This window comes from Cynara cardunculus, assembly GCF_001531365.2.
Source record: "Cynara cardunculus var. scolymus isolate 2C chromosome LG 3, CcrdV1, whole genome shotgun sequence".
Lineage (NCBI taxonomy): Eukaryota > Viridiplantae > Streptophyta > Magnoliopsida > Asterales > Asteraceae > Cynara > Cynara cardunculus.
In genome coordinates, this window is record NC_037530.1 from 37,916,549 (window position 1) to 37,939,267 (window position 22,719).

General features: G+C 36.5%; 2 protein-coding genes across 3 annotated transcripts; both read right to left on the bottom strand.

Moving 5' to 3' along the window:
- Positions 1-342: 342 nt before the first annotated feature.
- On the bottom strand, positions 343-17,190 carry LOC112508638 (N-terminal acetyltransferase A complex auxiliary subunit NAA15). Of its 2 annotated transcripts, XM_025113311.1 has the most exons (26): positions 16,970-17,190; positions 15,771-15,849; positions 15,013-15,095; positions 14,773-14,922; positions 13,686-13,801; positions 12,485-12,590; positions 11,057-11,128; positions 10,854-10,969; positions 10,395-10,527; positions 9,347-9,424; positions 9,209-9,262; positions 9,047-9,117; positions 6,967-7,021; positions 6,794-6,889; positions 6,466-6,594; positions 5,681-5,763; positions 5,321-5,551; positions 4,569-4,701; positions 4,363-4,470; positions 4,136-4,267; positions 2,896-2,952; positions 2,627-2,724; positions 1,837-1,895; positions 1,623-1,734; positions 749-840; positions 343-583 (listed from the first exon to the last, which is right to left on the bottom strand). In XM_025113311.1, exons 1-26 carry the CDS (start codon positions 17,018-17,020, stop codon positions 411-413), a joined length of 2,667 nt encoding a protein of 888 aa, XP_024969079.1. In that variant the 5' UTR covers positions 17,021-17,190; the 3' UTR covers positions 343-410. The 2 variants fall into 2 exon arrangements, with proteins under 2 accessions (XP_024969079.1, XP_024969080.1); XM_025113312.1 differs by lacking the exons at positions 14,773-14,922; positions 15,013-15,095; positions 15,771-15,849; positions 16,970-17,190 and adding an exon at positions 13,931-14,396 and having other exon boundaries at positions 13,686-13,836.
- A 1,626-nt stretch (positions 17,191-18,816) lies between these two features.
- On the bottom strand, positions 18,817-22,616 carry LOC112509836 (DNA-repair protein XRCC1). Its single transcript, XM_025115015.1, has 6 exons — positions 22,410-22,616; positions 22,116-22,227; positions 20,801-20,886; positions 20,557-20,664; positions 20,161-20,247; positions 18,817-19,307 (listed from the first exon to the last, which is right to left on the bottom strand). The coding sequence occupies exons 1-6, from the start codon at positions 22,524-22,526 to the stop codon at positions 18,960-18,962; spliced, it is 858 nt and encodes a 285-aa protein (XP_024970783.1). The 5' UTR covers positions 22,527-22,616; the 3' UTR covers positions 18,817-18,959.
- Positions 22,617-22,719: the final 103 nt, after the last annotated feature.

Sequence of the window (22,719 nt, forward strand, 5' to 3'; positions counted from 1 at the left end):
ATCAAAACCGTAGATTGAACTGACGTAGATGAATGAAAAAAAGTAAGAGTTGGGAGTAAAGTTGAAACATCAACTTGTTTTATAGTAAGTAAAAGATTCAATGCCAAAATTTTGATAGCATTTGTACATGATCATGATGATGATAAATTAAAAATAAGGCAAAGTACAACATAACTCTCTTGAGAACTAACCCTCCACAAAAACAACTCTAAACATAACTTAACTCGACTCGACTCAACTCAACTCAACCCAAGTATACACGACGTCAAGGGAATCCTCCCATAAACAAATGGAGGTTGGATTTTACTAAAATACCCATCTCTTTTCTTCTTACCTGCCATCTTTGATCCACCAATCTTAGTCATTTAACTTGTACCCCAAGAAACGATCTGTATGCCCGCATGTCTTACTTAGATCGCAAGATTCTTCAATGCCTCGAGCTTTTCTACCTTTCCGTTTGATGGAAGGAATTCAACAGATCCATTTTCAGTGTGTGCTTGTTTCGAATCTCTGTTTGCAGAGCAATGGCGGCCTTCAAAGTAGCTCGAGTAAGGAAAGTATCCTGCACATCGGGATTTCCATCCTACAAAACACAAAAGTTTGTGACTTGAAATAGTTAACATGATGGGTTGGATTCTTTTTCGCCATTTAGCAATTCATGATGGCGGTCCCACTTATATGAATCAAGAAACAAGCCTAGCATCGGCAGCTACTCGACAAGAAATTGAAAAAATAAACGACGACTTACTCAATGCAGCATCTTGATCATCAAAATTAGATACCAATAATTTGTGAACTGCAACACAGTCTTTTAGCTTCCATTCTCTAAGTGATCCATTACTGATTCAAAAACACAGCAGATCTTTTTAAGTATATATCAACATAGACCAACTTACTGGTCAGTTTCTTGAAGTTGAAGATGAAGAATATAATGTGAAAATTGCAATCGTCATTAGCTTGCCACATGACCAACTTATAATTGGTATACTGAACAAGACAAGATAGAACAGAACATGGATCACTGTTCCATATTTGGCAAGACTTTAATATGAGACAAAGTGGAAGAGGTGCGTTCCACCTCCACCCCATGAAACAAGGTGAATCAAACTTATATTTTACCGATATAACCTCAAAATAAAACCTAATTCTCTTCTAAAACATCAAATGCATCTCTATCTTTACATTTTATTCATTCTTTATATTTTATTTATTGTATTTTATGCTCTTTAAACTTTCACTTTAATGTCCTCAAAATATTTTTTATGTTGTTTCTATATTTTGATTAATTTATGTAATTAATTAAATACTAATAGTAAAAAAATAATATAGAAAAGGTATAAAATAAACTACATAAACTTTTTATTTTGGAGTCATTTTAATCGTATTGACGAAAATTCTCTAATGATATATATTGTTATAAAAATTGTTTTATTATAATTGAATAAATTACATAAATTTATCAATTTATATAAAATATATAAACAACTCATTAGGGGTAAATTGATCATTTTATTTGTCATGTCCTGTCCAGTTTTGTCTTACCCAACGCTGAACAGTTGTTCTGTTCCTGTCCGGATAAACACACCCAAATAGATATCATGCATTTTATTAGCCCGACTTACCTAGACACAAGGTTATTGGGAGATTCTTCGATCAATTTGATGGCCTCGCCTTTCTTGTTTGGTTCTAAACAATAACTCATCTCGGCCACTGCTGCTCTGTGCATCAAGGAATCTGCACAAACCACCAGCACAGATTCTTACAGATGAAAAGTGATCGTAATGTATGCACATATTATCAAGAATGTAATCAGTGGTTTAAAAGTAAAAAAACAACCTTTATGTTGCTCAAGAAAAACAGCATTTGCTTCCACTAGCGATTTGCCATGCAACTGACTACAAAAGAGATGACAAAAAAAATTAACATAATGGTAATTAGAGTAAACCAGCCAGTATGTGTGGATTGATCTGTCTGTATAAATTGGAAAGGTTTTTGTTGGTGATGCTTTTTTCATAGATGGAAGGAGCATGTTTTTTAACAGGGAGGGGCAGGTTTGAAAAAAAAAAAACTTGGCTTTCTGCATAAAGCAAGCATACTGAATAAACCACTTTTTATAACGATTAAGCTACTACCAAATATTCATGTATAAGCTGTGAGTCCAATTAAGCGCACTATGCTGCTAACAAGCGGGCCCTTAAGCATCAAGTATACTTGTATATCAAAATTAACTATGTGTCCGGTTAGGCATCCATTTAATCCCCATTTAGACGATTATGTGCTAGGTCACCCAAATTCTTAACCACGTCTAATGCTTATTAGAACATCAAGGGCTTCTTTGTTAGCAGCTTAATGAGACTAACAGCCTATTTAGTCAGCTATACATGACTGTTTGGTAGTGGCTAAATGATATAGAAAGTGGCTTAGTCAGTAAGCGGGGAGCTTTATGCAGAAAGCCAAATGTTTTCCAAACTTGTCCCTCCCAATTAGTAAATACGCTCATTCCATTTACGAAAAACCCCTCCCAAACAAAAACCTTTCCTATCTACAGAGACAGATTAATCCACACAGACAGCTTTATCCATACAGTACTTAATGGAAAACCAACCAAACATCTCCTAAAAGATACCTGAAAGTTGGTCGCTCTGCTTCTAAGACGCCTGAAATCAGTTTTTCACCATCGGTGGCAGGAGCAGGCCTTGATGCCACTTTATGGAAGAATCTTAACTGTAAAACCGTACTAAAAGATCAACGTCTTGAATACGAAAAGCCATATGACATACTTTTATCATTGAGAAAGCCAGAAAATGAAGTAATATTCAAAATGAAGATTTGCAACTATCAGACAGTACATATGTGAAGTAGTAACTAAATTTAAACGTCAAGTAAATGGCATACCAAACAGCGATGAGAGTCTGGCTTTCCAGCATCCAATCGTTGTAGCTGCTTCAGAGCCTGATTATAGAAAAAAAGCAGTCGATGTATCATCCAAGTCACATCCAACAAAACTAGTTTCTAACGGTAACTTCCTCCCATATTTCTATTTGCTTGAAAGTTATTTGGATTGGACTACAGTTTTGGGCTAGGCTTGTTACCAAGGTTTTAAAAAGCGGAATCAGGCTTCGAGGCGTTTTCCCTCAGTGAGGCGAGACGTAATCCCCAAGGCGGACATATATACACTAAATATATACAAAGTGGGAGACTAGAGAAAAGATAATGTGTGTGTGTGTATATATATATATATATATAGAGAGAGAGAGAGAGAGAGAGAGAGAAGGAGGTTCAAGGGGAAACCCCCAAAAAAATGAAAAACTGAGGAACGCTCTGGTAACCATTAATCTGGACGGTATGCACGTGCATACAAGTAATTGAAGTTGTTTCTTGGTTTTATGCACGTGTGCATGTTATGCACATGTGCATACCGAACAAATTGCTTATAGATACTTGTATGCTCAAGTGCATACCGTCCAGATGAACGGCTACCAAAGTGTTCCTCAGTTTTTCATTGTTTTGTGGTTTTCCCCTGACCCTATATATACACACACACACGTGATGCTCTTCAAACTGGAAGACTAGCGAAAATGTTGGAGATGACAAACGAAACTAGGAGAAGACGAGCAAGAAACGGGTTTATTTTATAAAAAATAAAATAGTAAGTTGATTTCTAAACCCTAATTCCTAACCCCAGCCTCAGCACCCCTCAAGGTCCGCCTCAGTGGCTCTAGGCATAAGCGGCTCAACTAACCCATGAGAGGCGCCTCCTCAAACTCGATCTTCCAGCGCCTCACCTCGAGGCATATGCCTTGAGCGCTTTTTAAAACCATGCTTGTTACAAATTATATTAGAGAAGGTTGGATTCTATAGATTGTTTTACGGCTTGACTTACCGGGTTATGTGGATGATGGTTTTGGTCATCTGTTATGGCCTAACAAGGATGTCAAAAATTTGTGGGAAGTATGCAACATCGCAACCCACAGAGGTTGTAAGATTGGAGCCCCATGGAAGCCCTTTTCGGTGGGCTTCTGATAAATTCCAGCCATGATTAGAGTTCTTTGGAAGTTTTCTGGATCAAAATGCTCCTTTTTTGCTATCGAAATTTCCAAGAAAAGTTTTATGGAAGAAAATTAAATAAAATTACCTGCAATGCAAGCAAGATCTTTTGCTTTCTCATATTTACTTCGAAAGAAAGCAAATGTGTCTCCAAAAAATCAGATGAATGTTTCTGCAGCAACTTCAGATACTTTCCCGCTTCCATCAAAGGATCTTCAGTCTAACATCAGAAAGATTAAAAGATCAGAAAAACAAACAATTAGCAAATGATTTAAATGATTGCATCTCAAGAAAGATGGAAGGGGAGGGGGCAACCTGCAATAGTTTCTCTCCATGTGGATCTGGATCAACTGGCTTAACATGTCTTTTCCCGGATTTCGAAACACCACCAACATTTGCTTCCTCACCCTTCACTTCTGCCTCCTATGAAAACATAAAAGGTCAAATGGTCAATATACATGTCGTCACATAGAGAGGACAAAACGCACTATTTGCATCCCTTAGAGGTAACTAGTTAATACTTTCTTAGCTCGTGCTTCGGCCTTCCTCTGCTTTTGCCTCAATTTCTTCTTCTGAGAAGCGGGCAATTTTGCTAGTTCATCATCTTCTTCAGTCGATGACTTTGAAGGTGAATCATAAAGCTTGATGTAACATCTATATGAGACAATGGATAGCATGAAGAAACAAAGAGTTAGGGCATGTTTGTTAGCAGCTTAATAAGCTTAATGGAACTCACATATTTGGTCAACTACATACGACTGTTTGGTAATGGTTAATGATATAGAAAGTGGTTTATTCAGTAAGCTTCTAGGGGAGTTTTATGTAGAAAGCCAAGTTTTTTACAAAACCTCTCCCTTCCAATTGAAAAGCATGATCCTTCCACCTATGAAGAACCCTCCCAAACAAAAATATAACATCCCATCCAGGCAAACAGTATTAGATATTGTCGACTTTGTCCAAACCTGGACTCATGGTTTAATGTGTCTGTTGGAGAAGGTGTCCAGTTCCTTATAAGGAAACCTTTGTTCCCCTCCCCCAACCAATGTGGGATGTGATCTTACAAAAAACCCACCCAATCTATACAGATAGATCAATCCACACTGACATCTTTATCCAAAGAGGACTTAATGGAAAACCAACCAAAGAGCGGTTAACTACAAAAAAACCATCATGTTGAAAGGGATAAGTAGAAGATAACTTCTTTAGAGAGAAGTATTTTCGTCAGTTATCTATCAATGAAAAATGCAAACTAAAGCAAAGTATGAAGCTTCACCTTATAGCTCCAACTGCTGCCTTCCTAAAGTACGTATGTGCATGGAGCAGATCTTGAAACCTTAACATTTCAATATAGGCACGCAGAGTCATTTTTCTTAAGCAATAAGAATGGAAATCAAATTGGTCTTCCGTAATATCTGCATAATGTTTCTCAACAGCCAAGAACTTTTTCAAAGCACGTCCAAGATCACCCTGGCGAAAATAACTTTCCCCAGATGCAAGTTCGTACCTACAAATGACGATATTTCAAATCGTTAGATGTTTCTCTCTCTCTCTCTCTCTCTCTCTCTATATATATATATATATATATATATGTTCTCGAATGTACTCAGAGTCAAGTTTGTAAACAAACACTAACCACATGCACTGCATGTCATGAAGGTTATTGTGCTGATCTCCATCTTTTGTGAACAACACAGCTGTCTTTTCTGCAAGTGGAACCTGTAAGAAATGGTGTACCATGTGGAAGAAAGATTAGCAGCTTAATAGGCTTAATGAGACTTGCAGCTTATTCGGTCAGTTATGCATGACTCTTTGGTAGTGGCTTAATGATATAGAAAGTGGCTTATTCAGTAAGCTTCTAGGCGGGAGCTTTATGCAGAAACCCAAGTTTTTTTCCAAACTTGTCCCTCCCAAAAAAACACGGTCATTCCATCTATGAAAAAAACCCTCCCAAGCAAAAAAGATTTCTAACCTATAAAGACAAATTAATCCACACAGACAGCTCTATACATACAGGATATAATGGAAAACCAACCAAATAGCCTCTTACTCTGTTTCACCATCCCTTTATCTTACATTTTTTGTGTCTGACGTAATGTTGAAATCGGGTTACAGGTGACATCAAAGAAAGATCAGCAGCAATACTGGATGAAAAGAAAAGAGACGAGCCATACAGACGGTTTGGTAGTGGCTTAATGATATAGAAAGTGGCTTTATGCAGAAAGCCAACTTTTTTCCGAACGTTTCCCTCCCAATTAAAAAACACGCCCATTCCATCTATGAAAAACCCCTCCCAAACAAAAGCCTTCTCAATCTATACAGACAGATTAATACACACAGAGCTTAATCCGTACAGGAGTTAATGGAAAACAAACCAAACAGCCCCGAAGTGAAGGAAAAATGTTATTTGATGTTCTCAACCTGATCAGCCTGCAACATTCGTTTGACACATTGGCTATTTACATAACGATCTGCAAGATCCATGCATCTAGCTTCATCTGCCAATGCAGCAGCTGCTGCAAAGTCCCCACCATGTTTCAATATCTTGCTCTGTGAACAAAAGAAACCCCATTATGATTAAAAAGATCCACATACTGAGGATTCAGACAGTTCACAATCTCCATGTTAATGCTTAGCAAAATACCATTTTGACATGCAATATCAACAAGAAAACATCAGAAAAAGGCCTCACAGATAAGTCATGTTGCAATTTATAATAAAGTATAAAAAAAGGATGGTAAAAACAAACCTTGACAGAGTATAAATCAATAACAGTTGGAGTGTGTTGCATAGCCTCATCAATTTTCGCTAGAGCTATATCATACAAGCCTCGTCTGTCATAATGCTACACATGCAGAACTTCATGAAAATGAGAAAAAGGAAATTTTATAAAAGCAAACCGTTCATTGAGTGAGAACAAACCTGAGCCAAATAAAACAAGGTCCACAAAAGTGTTGAAGGGGGCTCCTTCTCCGACCTATATATTAGATGCAACATCATAATTTAATGTTAACATAAATGGGGCTAGAAAAGTAGATAATCTGGCTACATATAAAAATAAACCCATAACATGAATTGCAATGAAGCTGTATCTCTACTAGAAAATGGATGGAATTTCAGATTCGGATAATTTAGAAAAACGAATAGAAGTCAATCAATACATGCGATTGATGCAGCACATCATCATATTGAGTTCAGATTACATGGTTCTATCTTGTACTTGAAACAAGCCACAAATTTCACCCATATATTCCAGTTATGTGCGTTGATAACGACAAAAGTGCATGACATCAAGTTAAACACATACAGAGCAATGAACAACAGCAGTGTGACAAGTTAAACACATTTTTAAAAAGTATAAACGACGTCTTCCAAGAAATATAGACTTTCAACAACATATCATTCCCTCAGCCCTTGCCAGAACACTGAATGAAGACACACACACACAGAATTGATGCACGTTTAACTTCTTTTAACCTTCTACCATGTACCCACCAAAATATCAAGAAAAATGACGAGCTATAGAAACACTATGAAGACAAGGGGCGAAGCCAGAAAGTTTATCTAGGGGGAGCCTAGAAACACTAAGAATACGATTTTAATGTTCAAAAGACCTTTTTAAAAGATATGTTTTTTTATTAATACTTGTCCATAGACATTGGTTGTTAAAATAGTAGGGCTGAACAACATAACTATGCTTATATTTACATGAACAAACACAAGATGTGTCCACAAGTAAAATATAAAAAAATGCAACCTTTTGAAAATACATGAATGTTATCGGGGGAAAACTCTCTTATTTAACAAAACTTAGAATTTCTTTGGTATTTTAAAGAAAGGAAAAGAATAATTTGGTATAAATAAACAAAGTTTTGAGGGGTAATAAACTTCGAGCCTATATTAGAACTTTTTTCTATAAAAGTTCAGGGGCAGCCTTGGCCCCTTCTGGCTATAAGGTAGCTCCGCMACTGTAATGAAGACGGCATATTTGCAGTTGGGGTTGTTCAATTGCAAGGCAGGTTATAGCATCTTCAAAAATGAGAATATGTTATCATGCCATAGAAAGAGTAGTGTCTATTGTACCCACACTAGCTATAGAAAATTCCATGGCACAAGAAGCAGTGCCAGCATATTTCATAGTGAGAAGTAGCCATGTGGTCTGATTTCAATTTGCATTCCAATAATGCATCTGAAGACTCAAAAGAACCATATAAGCTCCTATCGATGTTGATTGCTGACTGTTGCTATAACCGTAACCATAACTGTAAATATGCACAATGTAGAAGCCCCAGTAGTAACAAATAAACTATAATCATAATCAAAAGTGTATACATATATACACACACACAAGTCAGAGTTCCATGTCTTAAAAACAGGAAGAGACCCGACAAAATTTAAACAAGTCCATGCTTCCCAGAAAATTGAAGTCCATCAACATAAGTTGTACAAATAGATATTATAACACTGAAATAAAAATAGTGTTACAATGTTTCAAAGAAACAAAAAAATGAGGAAAGGTAAATAGGTCATGTTCCACAAAGACTTGGTTCAACACCAAGGGGGCGTTTGATTCGCATAATGGAATTTGGTGGAAACCATCAAAGGAATTTGATTTTGAAGAACTGAAATAGAATTTGAGCACAAGTTTGGTTGGATGGAACTGTAAGGAATTGGAATCTTTGGGATATGCCGTGGAATGGTGAAATCTTTAATCGAAGGAATTCAATAGAATTCAAAGGATTCCAACATTCTCAATATTTGAACCAACCAAATGAATTGGAATTTCGTCAAAAGAATTAACCATTCCAATTCCCTTGAAATCCTTTGAATTCAATGAATCAAACAGCCCCGAAGTATATTTGTGTCAAGGAAAATATGCAAATTACAAAACTCCAAAGCCTGTTCCATGATTAAATTTGCAGACAGGCCTATAAGTTGACACATCTACACCACAAGATAAGCTATTCCAAAATCTGAAAAGCAGGAATTAATATTAATTCACCTTCCAGGGTATCCACCAGTTGTCTTTAGTGATTCCTCCAAATCAAGGAGCAACCTTTCCAGAATACTGGCCTGTAGAAAAAGGGTAGAATTTTGTCATAGTGATGGAACAAAGCATGAACCGAACAGTTCTAAAAGCTTTAATATGGTAGTGTCCACAAACCTTGCCAGGATGATCATATAGAGGAGAAAGATCAGAGAACAGTGAAGGAACTCCCTACATGTGTCATTAGTGGAAGTTAAAGAGTCGACAATACAAAGAAGGGTCATCAAAGCAACAAAAAACAAGACTGTTAAGTACCTTTGTTAGAAGAGGCCTAACATAGTTATCTGCGGCATCCCGGAACTTTACATCTTCTAGAAAATCTAACGGGATCCTCTAAAAATAAAGTGTTGTAATTTAGAAAGGGAGAAGAGAGACAATATTCCAATAACTTGAATAAAAGATCACCATAAGCCGAATAAACTTTAAAGTTGAGTAAACAATCTTAGCACCCTACGAAGTTGAAGAGGTGTTACAATATTAATTAGATCAGAGAAAATGACAGGAAACCAAATCCATGAATAGAAAAGTTGAGCTCATCACATTCAACATGATTCGGGGATTTAATTCACAAACCATTAAGCATTATACTCCAAGGACTCGCAGGTGTTATATGAGTTAACGAACATATGGGAAGGTGTTACAACTTGCAGTCTTGCATACCGTAGTGAACACACAATCTCATGTCTAGAAACAAGCTGTATGGAAGCACAATCACTTCTTTAATAACCATCTTATTTGCATTAAGATAATAATTACTGAGAATCTTTTCCCTCAATTCCAATTTAGAATCCCCCCCTCTTCTCTTCACATATGCAATCTAACTTGCTGATTATCTGATTGAGAATCAATTTAATCTGTATACATTTGCAAGGTCAGAATTTCAATTTCTTTTTATATTTTCAAGATGTAAACTTGATCTACTATGGAATCAAATCACTTAAAAATCAAATTCTTCAATCCTCGAAGAAGTCAAAAAAAATCGAATCCTCAAGGACACAGAATTGTTTAAGAAATAATGGCCCATCTTTATATCTATTTGTTTTTACGTTATGATGGTGAAAATCTAGATTATCCATCTAAAAACAAGTACTCTGACAAGAAACAACCACAGACCAACACGGCAACACCACACTCATTTTTGTAAGAAGAAAAGACCACTCTGTTCAAAAACCAGAGTTGGCATAGTTGTCAACTTCTTTTCCAGAATGGGTCAGCATTAAACACAGTTCCCTTTTGTCAATAACAAAAAAACTACAATCTCAAGTTAAGTGAGAAAGGACATAAGCACACATAAATTTATCACCTTCACAGCAGAAGACCAGGTGTATTGCTGCCCAAGCGACTTGTATAAAGCGTCCAACTTATCAATTTCATCAGGGGAATATTGGCCAATCTTTGAATGCAGTCCAACACACATTTGCAGTCCTTCGTAGTATCTAACAGAGCAAGGGGAACAATTACTTACGCGTAAATGGAAGAACTGTGCTTAACATTAAATGTCACTGTGTCAGTTGTGTGAGCTGAACATCTAATCCTTGATGAAAAAGAACCACAATGAAACATGTCTATACAACCTATCAAAACCTCCACTCTTCATGATTCATTTATGAGTTAACGGAACAACATTATATATTTCAATCTAATGTCACAGATAACTCATGGCAATAGTACCAACAGACCTTTCAGTAGAAAGTTATCATCTAATTCAAAAAGTGACTCGAAGTCCTGAAATAACAGAAAATCCTTAAGCATAGCAATCTACCTGTAGTTGTCAGGATTCATTGCTAGCAGAACTCTATATAATTTTTCACCTTCCTCCAGACGATTAAGCTTCACAAGAAGAGAAACCTCCTCTTCCTTGTAGGATAATTTATCAACCTATCATGGCATTCGCAGAAGGTGACAAATTAAGCCAATTGTTTCTCTCATCTATAACAATGCAAAGCAAATAGACGATGAACATACAATCTTGAATTCTTTCTTGCGCAACTCCTGAAGAGCTTTCTCAAGGGATCCACATTCCTCCAATAGAGATATCTGGGGAACAACACAGGCATACATAAGCCATCAAAAGTGAGTCTTCCTTGCAAATGCGACTAACAAGCAAATATCAACTTCATAAAGTATTTATGATCACATAATGAAGTACAGGCTGTAAGTAGACAATACGGCAATGCTGAATGACCAGAAACTTCATACCATATACTCAAGGGTAACACAGATTTCAAGGAAGACCCAGATAAAATACTGACTGTTAAACAAGAAACTATATATAGGGATGAGATCATGGGAGAACCTCAAAAAGAAACCAAAGAACCACGAAAAAAGGGGATGAAAAAGTATATATCAATTTGGATGTAGTTAAAAATAATAAAATAATCGTTTTTTGGTGTAATTTGTTTTTAGTTTATATTTCGCCGATTTTCGACTAAAAATGGGGGGTATTTTTATTTTTTTTAAAGGCGGTAATAACTACATCCATTGAATCATCTCAATCTAACGATTAGGATGGGTGCTGCGGTTCTTCCTTTATGGGGGTTCTCTCTAGATCTTTTCCCTATATACTCAATCCTACGGCAATGTAAAATCTCTAATCAAAGGCATTAGCAGTTCAACCTACACGGCTATACCCTATATAACAAGAGAGAGAGAGAGAGAGAGAGTGTGTGTGTGTGTGCATGCGTGTGTGGTCAAGGGATATCCCTGGATCAAAAAGCAGATAACACATCTTCGGCATTTGATATTACCATCTGATGGCCATGAATAGCGATGAATTGGACCCATCTGCAGTAATGCAACGCAGAGCAACTCTGCATCATTTAGGTGGATACTTTGGACATCCAAAGTGTATATTTCATATACCAATAGAGTAACTGGCAGAGGCAATGATCCATTTAAAGCAACTACAGCCAGTGGGATAACAAGTGCAGTAACATATCTATGGAATCTATTACACTGAGATCAAAGTTACCCATTTCACAATATAGACATATACAGATAACTAATATGCTCGCTCAATGGGTACAACATTTATCTATATGTACAGAGACTTTTCTATAAATGTTTGCAAAGCGTTCCTTCTGTCTTGTGTTGATTAACAGTTAACGGCAACAAATATAACAGAAACTTCTACATAACAAAATTACATTCATCAACCAATTGTTAACTTGCAAAGGATGCTCTTAAACAAAAGAGTTTGACATGGTGGGAAATCTAATGGCCATATAAACACATTCCATATTTGACTATCATATTGCTTGTAGACCCTGTTCAGTGAAGACAATCATCTGGATCGATCAACTATGATAGAACATGCACATTGATATCAACTCGATCAATAAAAAGTTAAATCTAAAGTAATACTATTCTAGAGTTAGCTATTACATATATTACCTTGTATAACAGCATTTCCCCATGTTCACACCTTTCATTATCTGGAGGATAATCATCCTCAAGAGTCCCTTCATATGCTTCTAAAATATCAATGGCTTTTGATGCACTGGCCAAACAACATAAAGGTTAATATGTTACAGAAGGACAGCAGGAAAGATGGACTTAATCACTTAATATCATAACCACTGGTTAGCGGTAACCAAACTCTTCCCTCATGAAACTATAGAGTCCGTAGACTATAATTCACTGGTACAAGGTCATGAAGATATTGAGATATAACTTCCATTGAATTGAGCAAGTGTGCAGGTAGCTGCTAGCACGTGTATAGGGAGAGAATAATTGTTTAAACAAAAAAGGTTGAACAGAAGTTTAAAACCATTGCCGTGACTTCAAATGATTGTATTCCATGTACAAAAAATAATGCAAAAGCTTCAATAAATTCATCAAGCAAATTCAACCGTAGTCCCTATGGATGCAGTGATCATAAGCAATAATGAGATCCTTTGATTTAAGCTTGTATCTATATTGCCAGCTTATATCTATAATGAGATCCTTTGATTTAAGTACCATTTTGAACAAGTGTAATGTATAAACTAATCATAACAAAAGCAAATAAAGCAAAACATAGCCATGAATACCAAAGGGCCTTTGCCCTAGCGGTATGTGAGCCTTTGGCCTCCTAGGAGGTCAGGCGTTCAAACCTCACCAAATGTGAGGAGGGTGAGTGAGTTTATTTGTTTTATTTGCCATATATAAGTATTAGATACTTCAAAAAAAACATAGCCATGAATGGGGCAACATTATTTTCTTGCTGCTGAGAACATAAAACCCCTCCAAATGATTGTAAAGGATGAGTATGATAGTTTGACATATATCATTATATATCCTTTCAACAACAATGATAGCACTTTACAAGTGCTCATATAAGCTAGAAGATCAAGGTCCTATGGTTTTCGCAATTCATCATTTTGCAGGTGCCATCTATAATGTGTGAGAATAAATGAAAATGCGATTGTGGGCCCTTTTCACTTGACGTGAGAAATAATGATTATGGGATCCTGAAGATGGTGAAAAATAGTATAACTGAATGAAACCTAAACAAAATAAGATTTTTATCGCTGTATAAATAGATAATAGGAGGTCTGGGAAAACAAATATTTAAATTGCATTAATGTTAATATAGCGGGGTATCACAATTTACTTTGAGTTCAAATGATGAGAAACTGCAAAACCAATCCAATTCATGCGATGATTTGGTTTCAAGGTCAGCAGCTGTTGTCTAGTTTCAACAAAACCACCTAAGTCACGCATTTGTGCCTGCAAGCAGGGAAGAAAAGGCACCATTAACCACCCTAAACAAAATACAAAGGAGATAAAACAAAGGGACATTAAAGAAGACAAAACATAAGAAATTAAACGACAATATGATGATAGTACAACAAAAACCTCATGTTTGCTTTCTCATGCTTGCGACTTTTAAGTAGGGCTGTGCAGAAAGTCATCTAATCTAATTACAACCAGCCAATCCAATAACAACCAATCGACCAAAATTAGATATCCAATTTTAATCGGATTGCTCGGATCCAGAATTCCAATACCCAAATTGCATCAATCAGTTGTTGAACGATAGTCCAAATCCAATACAACCAGCGCGATCCAATACAGTTATCATCCAAATGTCATCCAACTATATATTATGTTGGATTTATATGAATCCCTATTTATGAGTGGTGTTTTTTAAGTGAAATGTAAAGATAATTGGTTCAAAATATTGGATCAATCCGATCCAATCCAATAAATAAACAATAGTAATATCCAATAATCAAAACTAGTCTAATTCAATGGTTAATTGGACTGAATCGATTGTAATGATCCAATATCCAATGAAAAATTGGGTTTGATCAATTTCGATTCTGTCCAAAAACAACGAATGTCAACCAATCAACACTCCTTTTGGAGGAGTCACAAACTACCAATGTCATCTGATGATAGCATCGACATGAGATGTAGTGTCAAAAGCAACAACAGTTCGGTTTCTTTGCAAAGTAAACGCGTTTTGATAGAACTGCTAGTCAAAATTATCTATCTATGGATGTATAGCAACCCCTGACAACATCCCAAGGATCATTGCATGCTTGTAGACTAACTCTAAAGACCCAGTTTGGCCCTTTTTCCAAGACTAAGATTTTCACTTGCATGACTCATAAATTGCTCCAAATGAAATAAAAGTTGCATGAAGGAAGGAAAGAACAGTTTCAAATAACAGTTATCTGATGTTATAATATTACCTGTAGAAGCGATAGGTCCCTCAATATTTCGATGTTGTCAGGATCTATCCGCAGAGCATTGCGGTAACATTTTATTGCCTCCCTGTACTCTCTGTCTGACCGGTACAGAAGACCATACACGTGCCAACAAACATGGCTTTTCAAGTCATTCTACAATGGAATAACCAGTCTTAAGATCAATATCATATCACCAAAAAGTTACGAAATGTTAAATGAGAAGTACAAGAAAAAGATCCCGACCTTTAATCCCAACCGTACTAGCTCGTATGCTTCTGGCTTACGGTCCATACAGTTCAGCGTTAATCCTTTCATCGAAAGAGTTTCTAGAAACCAAATAAAGAATCTTAAAAGTTAAAGACAGAAATAAAGATATTAATCCCTTTACCCAGAAACTCAAAATTCAATTTTGTGAAAGTACTCTGTTGCAGAACAATAAACATACGGAGGGCTAAAGAATCCTACCAATCAGCAATGATGAAATGGTTCAAGATAACCAAGTTGATAAGTATACTAGGGAAAATGGCTCAAACAATAATGTACAGCCTTTGTAGTCTCGATAACAATTAAAACAGCCACTGAGTAGCCCAAGGATGAACAAGGATTAATTTTACTTCCCCTATCAGGTACTATTGAGTGGGATGAATTCAATAATAGCCGTTAATTCATTATAGTATATCGCACATCTAGTTTAAAAAATTAATCTAAACTCAAGAGCTCATCTAATCTGATTTTCATCCTTACAAAGAACATGACTAATTTCACAAATAACAAAACGCATGTTATTACTTGACATAAAGATGTCAGTCTAGCATGCAGCATATATATGTACATATATAATTTATGCGAAAAATGCAGAAGATCGTAGCATTGTTCCAGAACAGAAGAATGCAACTTATAATCAATAGGCTAAGACGAGTAGCATTTCCTTAATATCCAGATGTTTGGAAAGCATCAAGGCTGTAATTTAGAGTTGAATTAGATGATAACTTCTAACAAACCTCCATGCTCTGGGAACTTCTTCAATATAGCATCTGCAGCCTTCAGCCCTTTCTTATACTGTTTTGTTTCATAAGATTTCTGCCAAACATACAATCAAGAAAACATGTAATCACTTCATTAGCAAACCACTCAAGACAGTCAGGCAATGATGCTGGTTCTAGAAAGACATTGGTAGAACTATAATAGAACAATACAATATGTGAAGTATCCGCAAATTACCACTATTCACAGACTCGAAATGGTTGGAAATCAAAATAATGTATGCATGCACGCATGTATGTTGTACAGCCTAATGCAATTCGAATGTGAGGTTCAGTTCAGTGCTGAACCATCAAGTGACATTAGTTTATATAGCTACTGCTCCACAAATGAGATGAAAACAATTTTGGCCCTTGTCTCATCCATATTCCATACTATAGTTGAAAAAATGGTCTCTGCTTCACAGTAACTTATTTACAGCGCTAAATTAAAGCATAACTGAAAAAGAATAAGGGGTTGTTAATTTAGTTTTCCATTAAGTCATGTATGGATAAAGTTGTCTGCATTGGATTAATCTGTCTGTGTAGATTGGAAATATTTTTGTTTGCGAAGGTTTTTTAATAAATGGAAGGAGCATGTTTTTTTAATTTGGGGGTGGGGGCATGTTTGGAAAAAAAAACTTGTCTTTTTGCATAAAGCTCCCCCTAAAAACTTAATGAAAAAGGCATTCTCTGTTTCATTAAGCCTAACCAAACAGTCATCTATAGCTGACTGAATAAGCTGTGAGACTCGTTCAGCTCATTAAGCTGCTAATAAACAGACCGCAAACTCCGCATTTGTATAATGGATTTATAGTGTTGCATGTAACATAAAGCTCAAATTTTTATTCATCAGAAAGAAGCACCAATCCACAGTTCATTGAATGTGTTATCAAATGCATGAGCAATAACAAAAGCATTAAAACAATATGCTGGCAGTCTCCATAACAAAGGCTTCTTAAATATTACATAAAACTGGCATCTTTAGTTTATTTCATGACAACAACAAAGACTTCACAATCACAATGAACGATCCAAATTCATCTACAACACGGGAGTAACAGTCAACGAGATAGTTAGCTATACATACTACCAAAAAAACTAGGGTTCTTTAGATACAGTAACAGAAGAAATAACAAAATCGATACACTGATTAAATCCACAGAGATTGAAGAACTTACGACGATTAGCTTGAACAGGTTGGCCTCTTTGGGAGGAAGCGAAGCGCCCATTGTTTGTATTGCCAATTAGACGCTTCTAGAGAGATAAACTAGATGTAAGAAACACACACAAACACACAGTGGTTCGATAGTTCAGTGAAGGTCTTTAGGGAACCGTAGAGAGAGAGAGATGGAGAGATGAAAGGGGTGAGTGGTGGCGTTTATCTGCTGCAACCCTACTCAGAAAAGAAGAAAACGAGGGAGCCAATGCCAAAAGCCTTTTATTGTTGGAAGACTACGAGGGCTGTGTGTGTAATTATCTAATTCTTGAGGATAAAATATAGAAATTAAATTAATTTTCGATTTTGGCACTAAACTAATGAATATTGAATTCCGGCCACTCAACTTATGGAAATTGTAACTATGCTTGAAAAGTGAAATCTATAAAAACTAGTTAATCATGTCGATATAGCTATGATATCAGTGTGTTAACGACCATTAACCGAATCGTCGTTTAGAAGTACTGCTAACGTTAATGCTATCCATCATGATTTCGTTGTCGTTTTATGTTAAATCGGGGTCTGAAATCTACAATCCGTTATTTAAGGTTTTTTGTGATTTTAGTTGGGCTTCGATTTGGATTATCAGGGACTTCACAGTTTGGAATTGGTGACTTGTTAAAGTAATCTGACTATTAGAATTAAGGGGGGTTTAGTAAATCGATAATGGTCATCTACTTGATTGTTAATCTGTTGTTTGCTCATCGTTGTCGTCCTCCGCTTCATCTCACCCATGTCGACCGGAAACGAAAGTTAATGCAAAGTAAATGATCCCTTATGCTTGTCCAGTAAAACGTTAACTTTTAGTTTTATTAACATGGTCTATGTTTTTACCGTTCTCGATTTAGCTGTTAATGTTAATATAATAATACCAGACATCAGTAAATTGTTAGAAATGTGTTGTGAACGCATATGTTGAATATTTACACCTAATCCATAACTTATTATACCTCAAAAAAGTTTAGTATTCGTTTTCTAAAAATACATATATATTAAGTCATACATATGCATAATATATCAAAGTTATATTAAGAGTGTGTTTGTTAGGAGCTTATTCGGCAAATTGTACACGACTGTTTGATAGCGACGTGATGATATAAAAAGTGATTTATGCAAAATCCAAGTTTTTTCTAGACCCTCTCTTTCTAATTAAAAAACACGCTCATTTCATCTATGAAAAACTCTCTCAAACAAAAATATTTTCAATTTATACAAAAAAATTAATTCAACCACAAGGGTGGTGCCTGATTGGTTTGAGCTTGGCTCCAAAGGTCAAAAGTACCTGGAGGTCTCACGTTCGAATCCAAGGATGAATAAGAATCCTCTTGTGGCCACGGAGGTACAAATGCGGTGTCTCCGGGCTATCTGCAAAGCAGGTGGTCGCCCTGGGATTAGTCGGCTCGCATAACGAGTTGGATATCCAGGTTAATAAAAAAAAAAGATTAATTCGGATATACAGTTTTACCAATAAATAACGTAATAAAAAACCCACTAAGCATACCCTAATTTTTATATGTTCATAAATATTTTGTTTATACGAATAGTTTTTTTCCTGAAGGGTTATTTATTCCATTATTACACAGCTTAAATTTAGGTATATAATTTGAAACAAGATTCTAATTAAATCCATGATCTTATCTGATCAACATGAGTTAAATAGATCAGAAGATCATTTAGATAAAAAGTTGATTACCGACAACCCCAACCGATCCCACACGAAACTTGCCTCCAATCATTGAGACTAGAGGGGTCGAATTCAAAACCTATCTTATATTTGGACAAAATCATCCCACCTTTTTACCGACTGAGTTACACGCCAAAAGCATGTAAAAAGATCATAGATTTAATTAAAATATATTTTCCAGATATAACACAAATACTTGATAAAACCATGAAAAGACCAAGCAAGCATGAGAGTTCCTGATTCTTGCAGTATGAACTTGGAACCATCATCATCTATGACCAAACTGGTTATCATTTACTACAATGCGAGATGCAACACTATTGAATGCTTCCTTTACTTCCTCTTCTGTCATCTCGATCGTATCATCGCTGTCGTAACCCTCCTCATCCTTGCTCGTTTTTCCACCCTTTTCGATCTTTTGTCGTTTCTTCTTATCGTTCGTCTCGTCTTCCAATTTCCTGAGCTCCGTTTCGTAAATCCGTTTGAACACGATAGCCTGTTTGTAGGTCTCGGTTTTAGAAGCAGAAACCGGACTATCTCTGGCTATTTCCAGCTTGTTCAGCTCCATAACGACCCGTGGGATGAAACTCCACTGCTCCATTATTTCTTCCATACCCTGTAAACAGAAATTCATAATGATTTCAATATAACACACGAACGGGTCGAAAAAACAATATTACATTCCTCTTTTGTACATGTTGATTTTTTGGAGAGGAATGGCAACGGGCCGGGTTAGGGCCGGTTATTCGTATCCCCGTCCAAAATTGATAACCAGAACCGTCCCTGTAACATCCCCGATCCCCGGAATTTTATCGGGGATCCCCATCTGGCCCCACGGTGTCCCAACCCCCGCTGGGAACCTGTCAAGGGTAAAAATCCCCGTTCCCCGTTGGTTATACCCGAACCGAAACCAAAACCGGCCCGGAAAAAATTAGAACATGTTAATTTTCACAAGGAAAAGTAAATTATAATTTTTAAAACATGCAAGTTTAAATGTCTCAAACATAATCAAAATCATTACGAACAATGTCTTGGATTACAATATAAAAGTAAATAAAGGTTCAAATATCATCCAACTAACATCACGATTAGACAAATAAACTAGACTTTTAGTGAGGCTTATTTGGGGTGTTGAGGGAAAGTAGATAAAAAGCCTTTTAAATTAGTATTTTTCTTTTAATGATATTATATATAAATTAATATATATACACGTATCGGGCCGGTGATCACCATCCCTGTCCCTAATAAAATCCCTGAATATGTCCTCGATCCCCGCCCCGTCCCCGATAAGAAGTCCCCGAACTCGACCCGAAAATTTCGGGTTTCCGTTTTCACCATCGGTTTCGGTTTTTTTGCTTTCCCTTGGGAGGCAGAAGGTATATGGAGTGGCAAAATATACAAATTGATTACAACTTCTGTTTTGGGGGACGAAAATTATTTTATTGATGATATAAGGAGAAAGTTCATACCTTCCCTTCCTTGAGAGAATCTATGGCATCTTGCAAACATGTCAAGATTCCTTCAGCTGCTATCTTCTTTATCTCACTTGGATCAGGCTGTGTAATGCACAAGAATAAGTTGAAGGAAAGGAAAAGACATCCCAGCTCGAGCTTCTTTTAGGGTCCTTCGGTTAAATTAAATGACCTTCTAACACGGGTTTTTTTAAATCCATGACCTTCTAACAGGGTTGAGAACATCACTTCCATACACAAGAATGCCTAGAAACTTATCAAAGTATCATGGATTTAAAAAGCACTTGTTAGGACATCATTTAGCTAAATAACCCTTTTTATTAGTTTTTTTGGGGTTGGGGGGGAGTAGCTCAGTCTCATTGCAGCACAACTTAGAAAACCAATCTGCCATACCTTTTCTTCTTGGCTGTCCAACCATGATATGGTCTTTTTCATGTCATCTATTGCCCATTTCTTCACTTCAGAAGTCGGAAACTCATTTCTAGAGTGCTTATTGTCCGTCTGTTTCAGATATCACATACAAAGGGATCATTGTAATCGAAGGCACTGGTAAAGGTGCTTGATTTGCAATTACCTTTAAAACAAATGAAGAGAGATGCACATCGTTCAATAACTAAATTAAGATGACTAAGTAAACCTTGGTCGAGGCAGAAGGGCGTGGTTTTGAATCTGCAAGCTTGTCTACTTGCTTAAGAGAGTTCTTTGATGAAGATGGTTTTGGATCTGCAATCACCAATAAAAATCAGATGTCGATAGTTTACTCACTAGACAACGTAAAAACATAAAGTTTACAAGGTGAAGGATTGTGTGAGAAGGAGAGTTAAGATGAGAAGCATGAGAAGGGATCTGGACCCTTGATCACCTTTAATCTCAAACCCACCCATGAACCGTGCTTGATACAGGGTTTGATCTGCTGCATCCCAGTGCATCTCATCTCGGTGCATATCATCCTAATGTGCATCCAAGGGTGGAGATCCTTTCTTACACTTCTCACCTTAAGTCTCCTTCTCACCGGAACCCAACCCAAGTTTACAAAACCTTAGATTGATGAGAGGATAACAGACAAAAACCAAGAGAAAGAAAAATTGAGCATGCTAAGGTCCTGTTTGTTAGCAGCTTAACGGGACTCACAGCTTATTCGGTCAACCATACATGACTGTTTGCTAGTGGTTTAATGATATAGAAAGTGATTCAGTAAGCTTTTAGGGGGAAAGATTTATGCAGAAAGCCAAGTTTTTTTCAAACCTGCTCCACCCAGTTAAAGAACACACTCATTCCATCTATGAAAAAAACCCTCCCAAACAAAAACCTTCCTAATCTATACAAACATTATCCCACGCAGACAACTTTATCCATTCAGGACTCAATGGAAAGCCAACCAAACAGCCCCTAAGTTGTAGTTGCATGCTGACCAACCAGCTTTAAACAAAGTGAATTGATACTACATTTCTACACTGTGGAACATTATAAAGGAATAAGATTACCACTAAAAAGAGAATCAAAATTTGGCATTGCAACAACTTAGGCCATGTTTGGCAACCATAAGCTAGATTATTTTTTGAGTTTACTGAAAAAGCCCCGTTTGGTCGGCTATAAGCTAGCTTTTGAATCGCTACTTCGAGTAGCGTTTGAATATGCACATGTTTATGCCCCTTGTATTTTTTCAATTAGTTTTTTTAACATGTCCTTGTCATCTAGCTTATCATAGTTTATGAGCTAAGAGTTTTTTCAATTAGTTTTTTAACATGTCCTTGTCATCTAGCTTATCATAGTTTATGAGCTAAGAGCTAGCTTATCAACTAGGTTTCTTATGGACTTGGATCAGATGCCTTTGATCTAAAGATCTTTGACTATAAATTGCATGAACATGTGCATGACAGAAAAGCTGGAGTGGTAGCTATTGACTAATTGAGTACAACTAAAAATGATTTCAACTAGAGAGAGAGAGAGACCTTCGCTTGCTCCAACAGAGCCACTTTGATGCCTCCACGGTTTACCAGCATGTAGAAGGTAAGGTTCAATGCCAACAAGCTGTTTCTGGCTGTGACACTCAGTTATCCAATCCTAATATAAGGTTACCAAATTAGTGAGATCATCTGTAATACACCAATAACCATATGCTAAATAATTTATAGAATATCACATTGTGATATATCATATATGTACCAACTGAAATTTTTATATCTCTAACGAGTAACAACAATGAGTAAAGATTCTTAAATGAAATTTGAGATATGAAGTTAAACCTTGGAAACAATGGTACCGTTATCAGCCTCAACTTGTCGAAACTTTGGGGTGTTAGGAAATGCACAAACTAGGAGGGTGCACTTGGTGTTCCAATCAGCTTGATACTCAGCCCCCATTTCCAATGCTTGAGACCGTAATGTGCTACGTTCAGGGTTAACGAACCCCGAGAGTACAAATACAACCCCTTCCTACATACATCAAAGTTATGGTCAAGTTGTAACGCCCCCAGAACCCCGTAGCAATGATATTGTCCGCTTTGACTAACCTGCCCGCTCAACCACAAAGCAGTAGTCGCACGGTTTTGTTTCT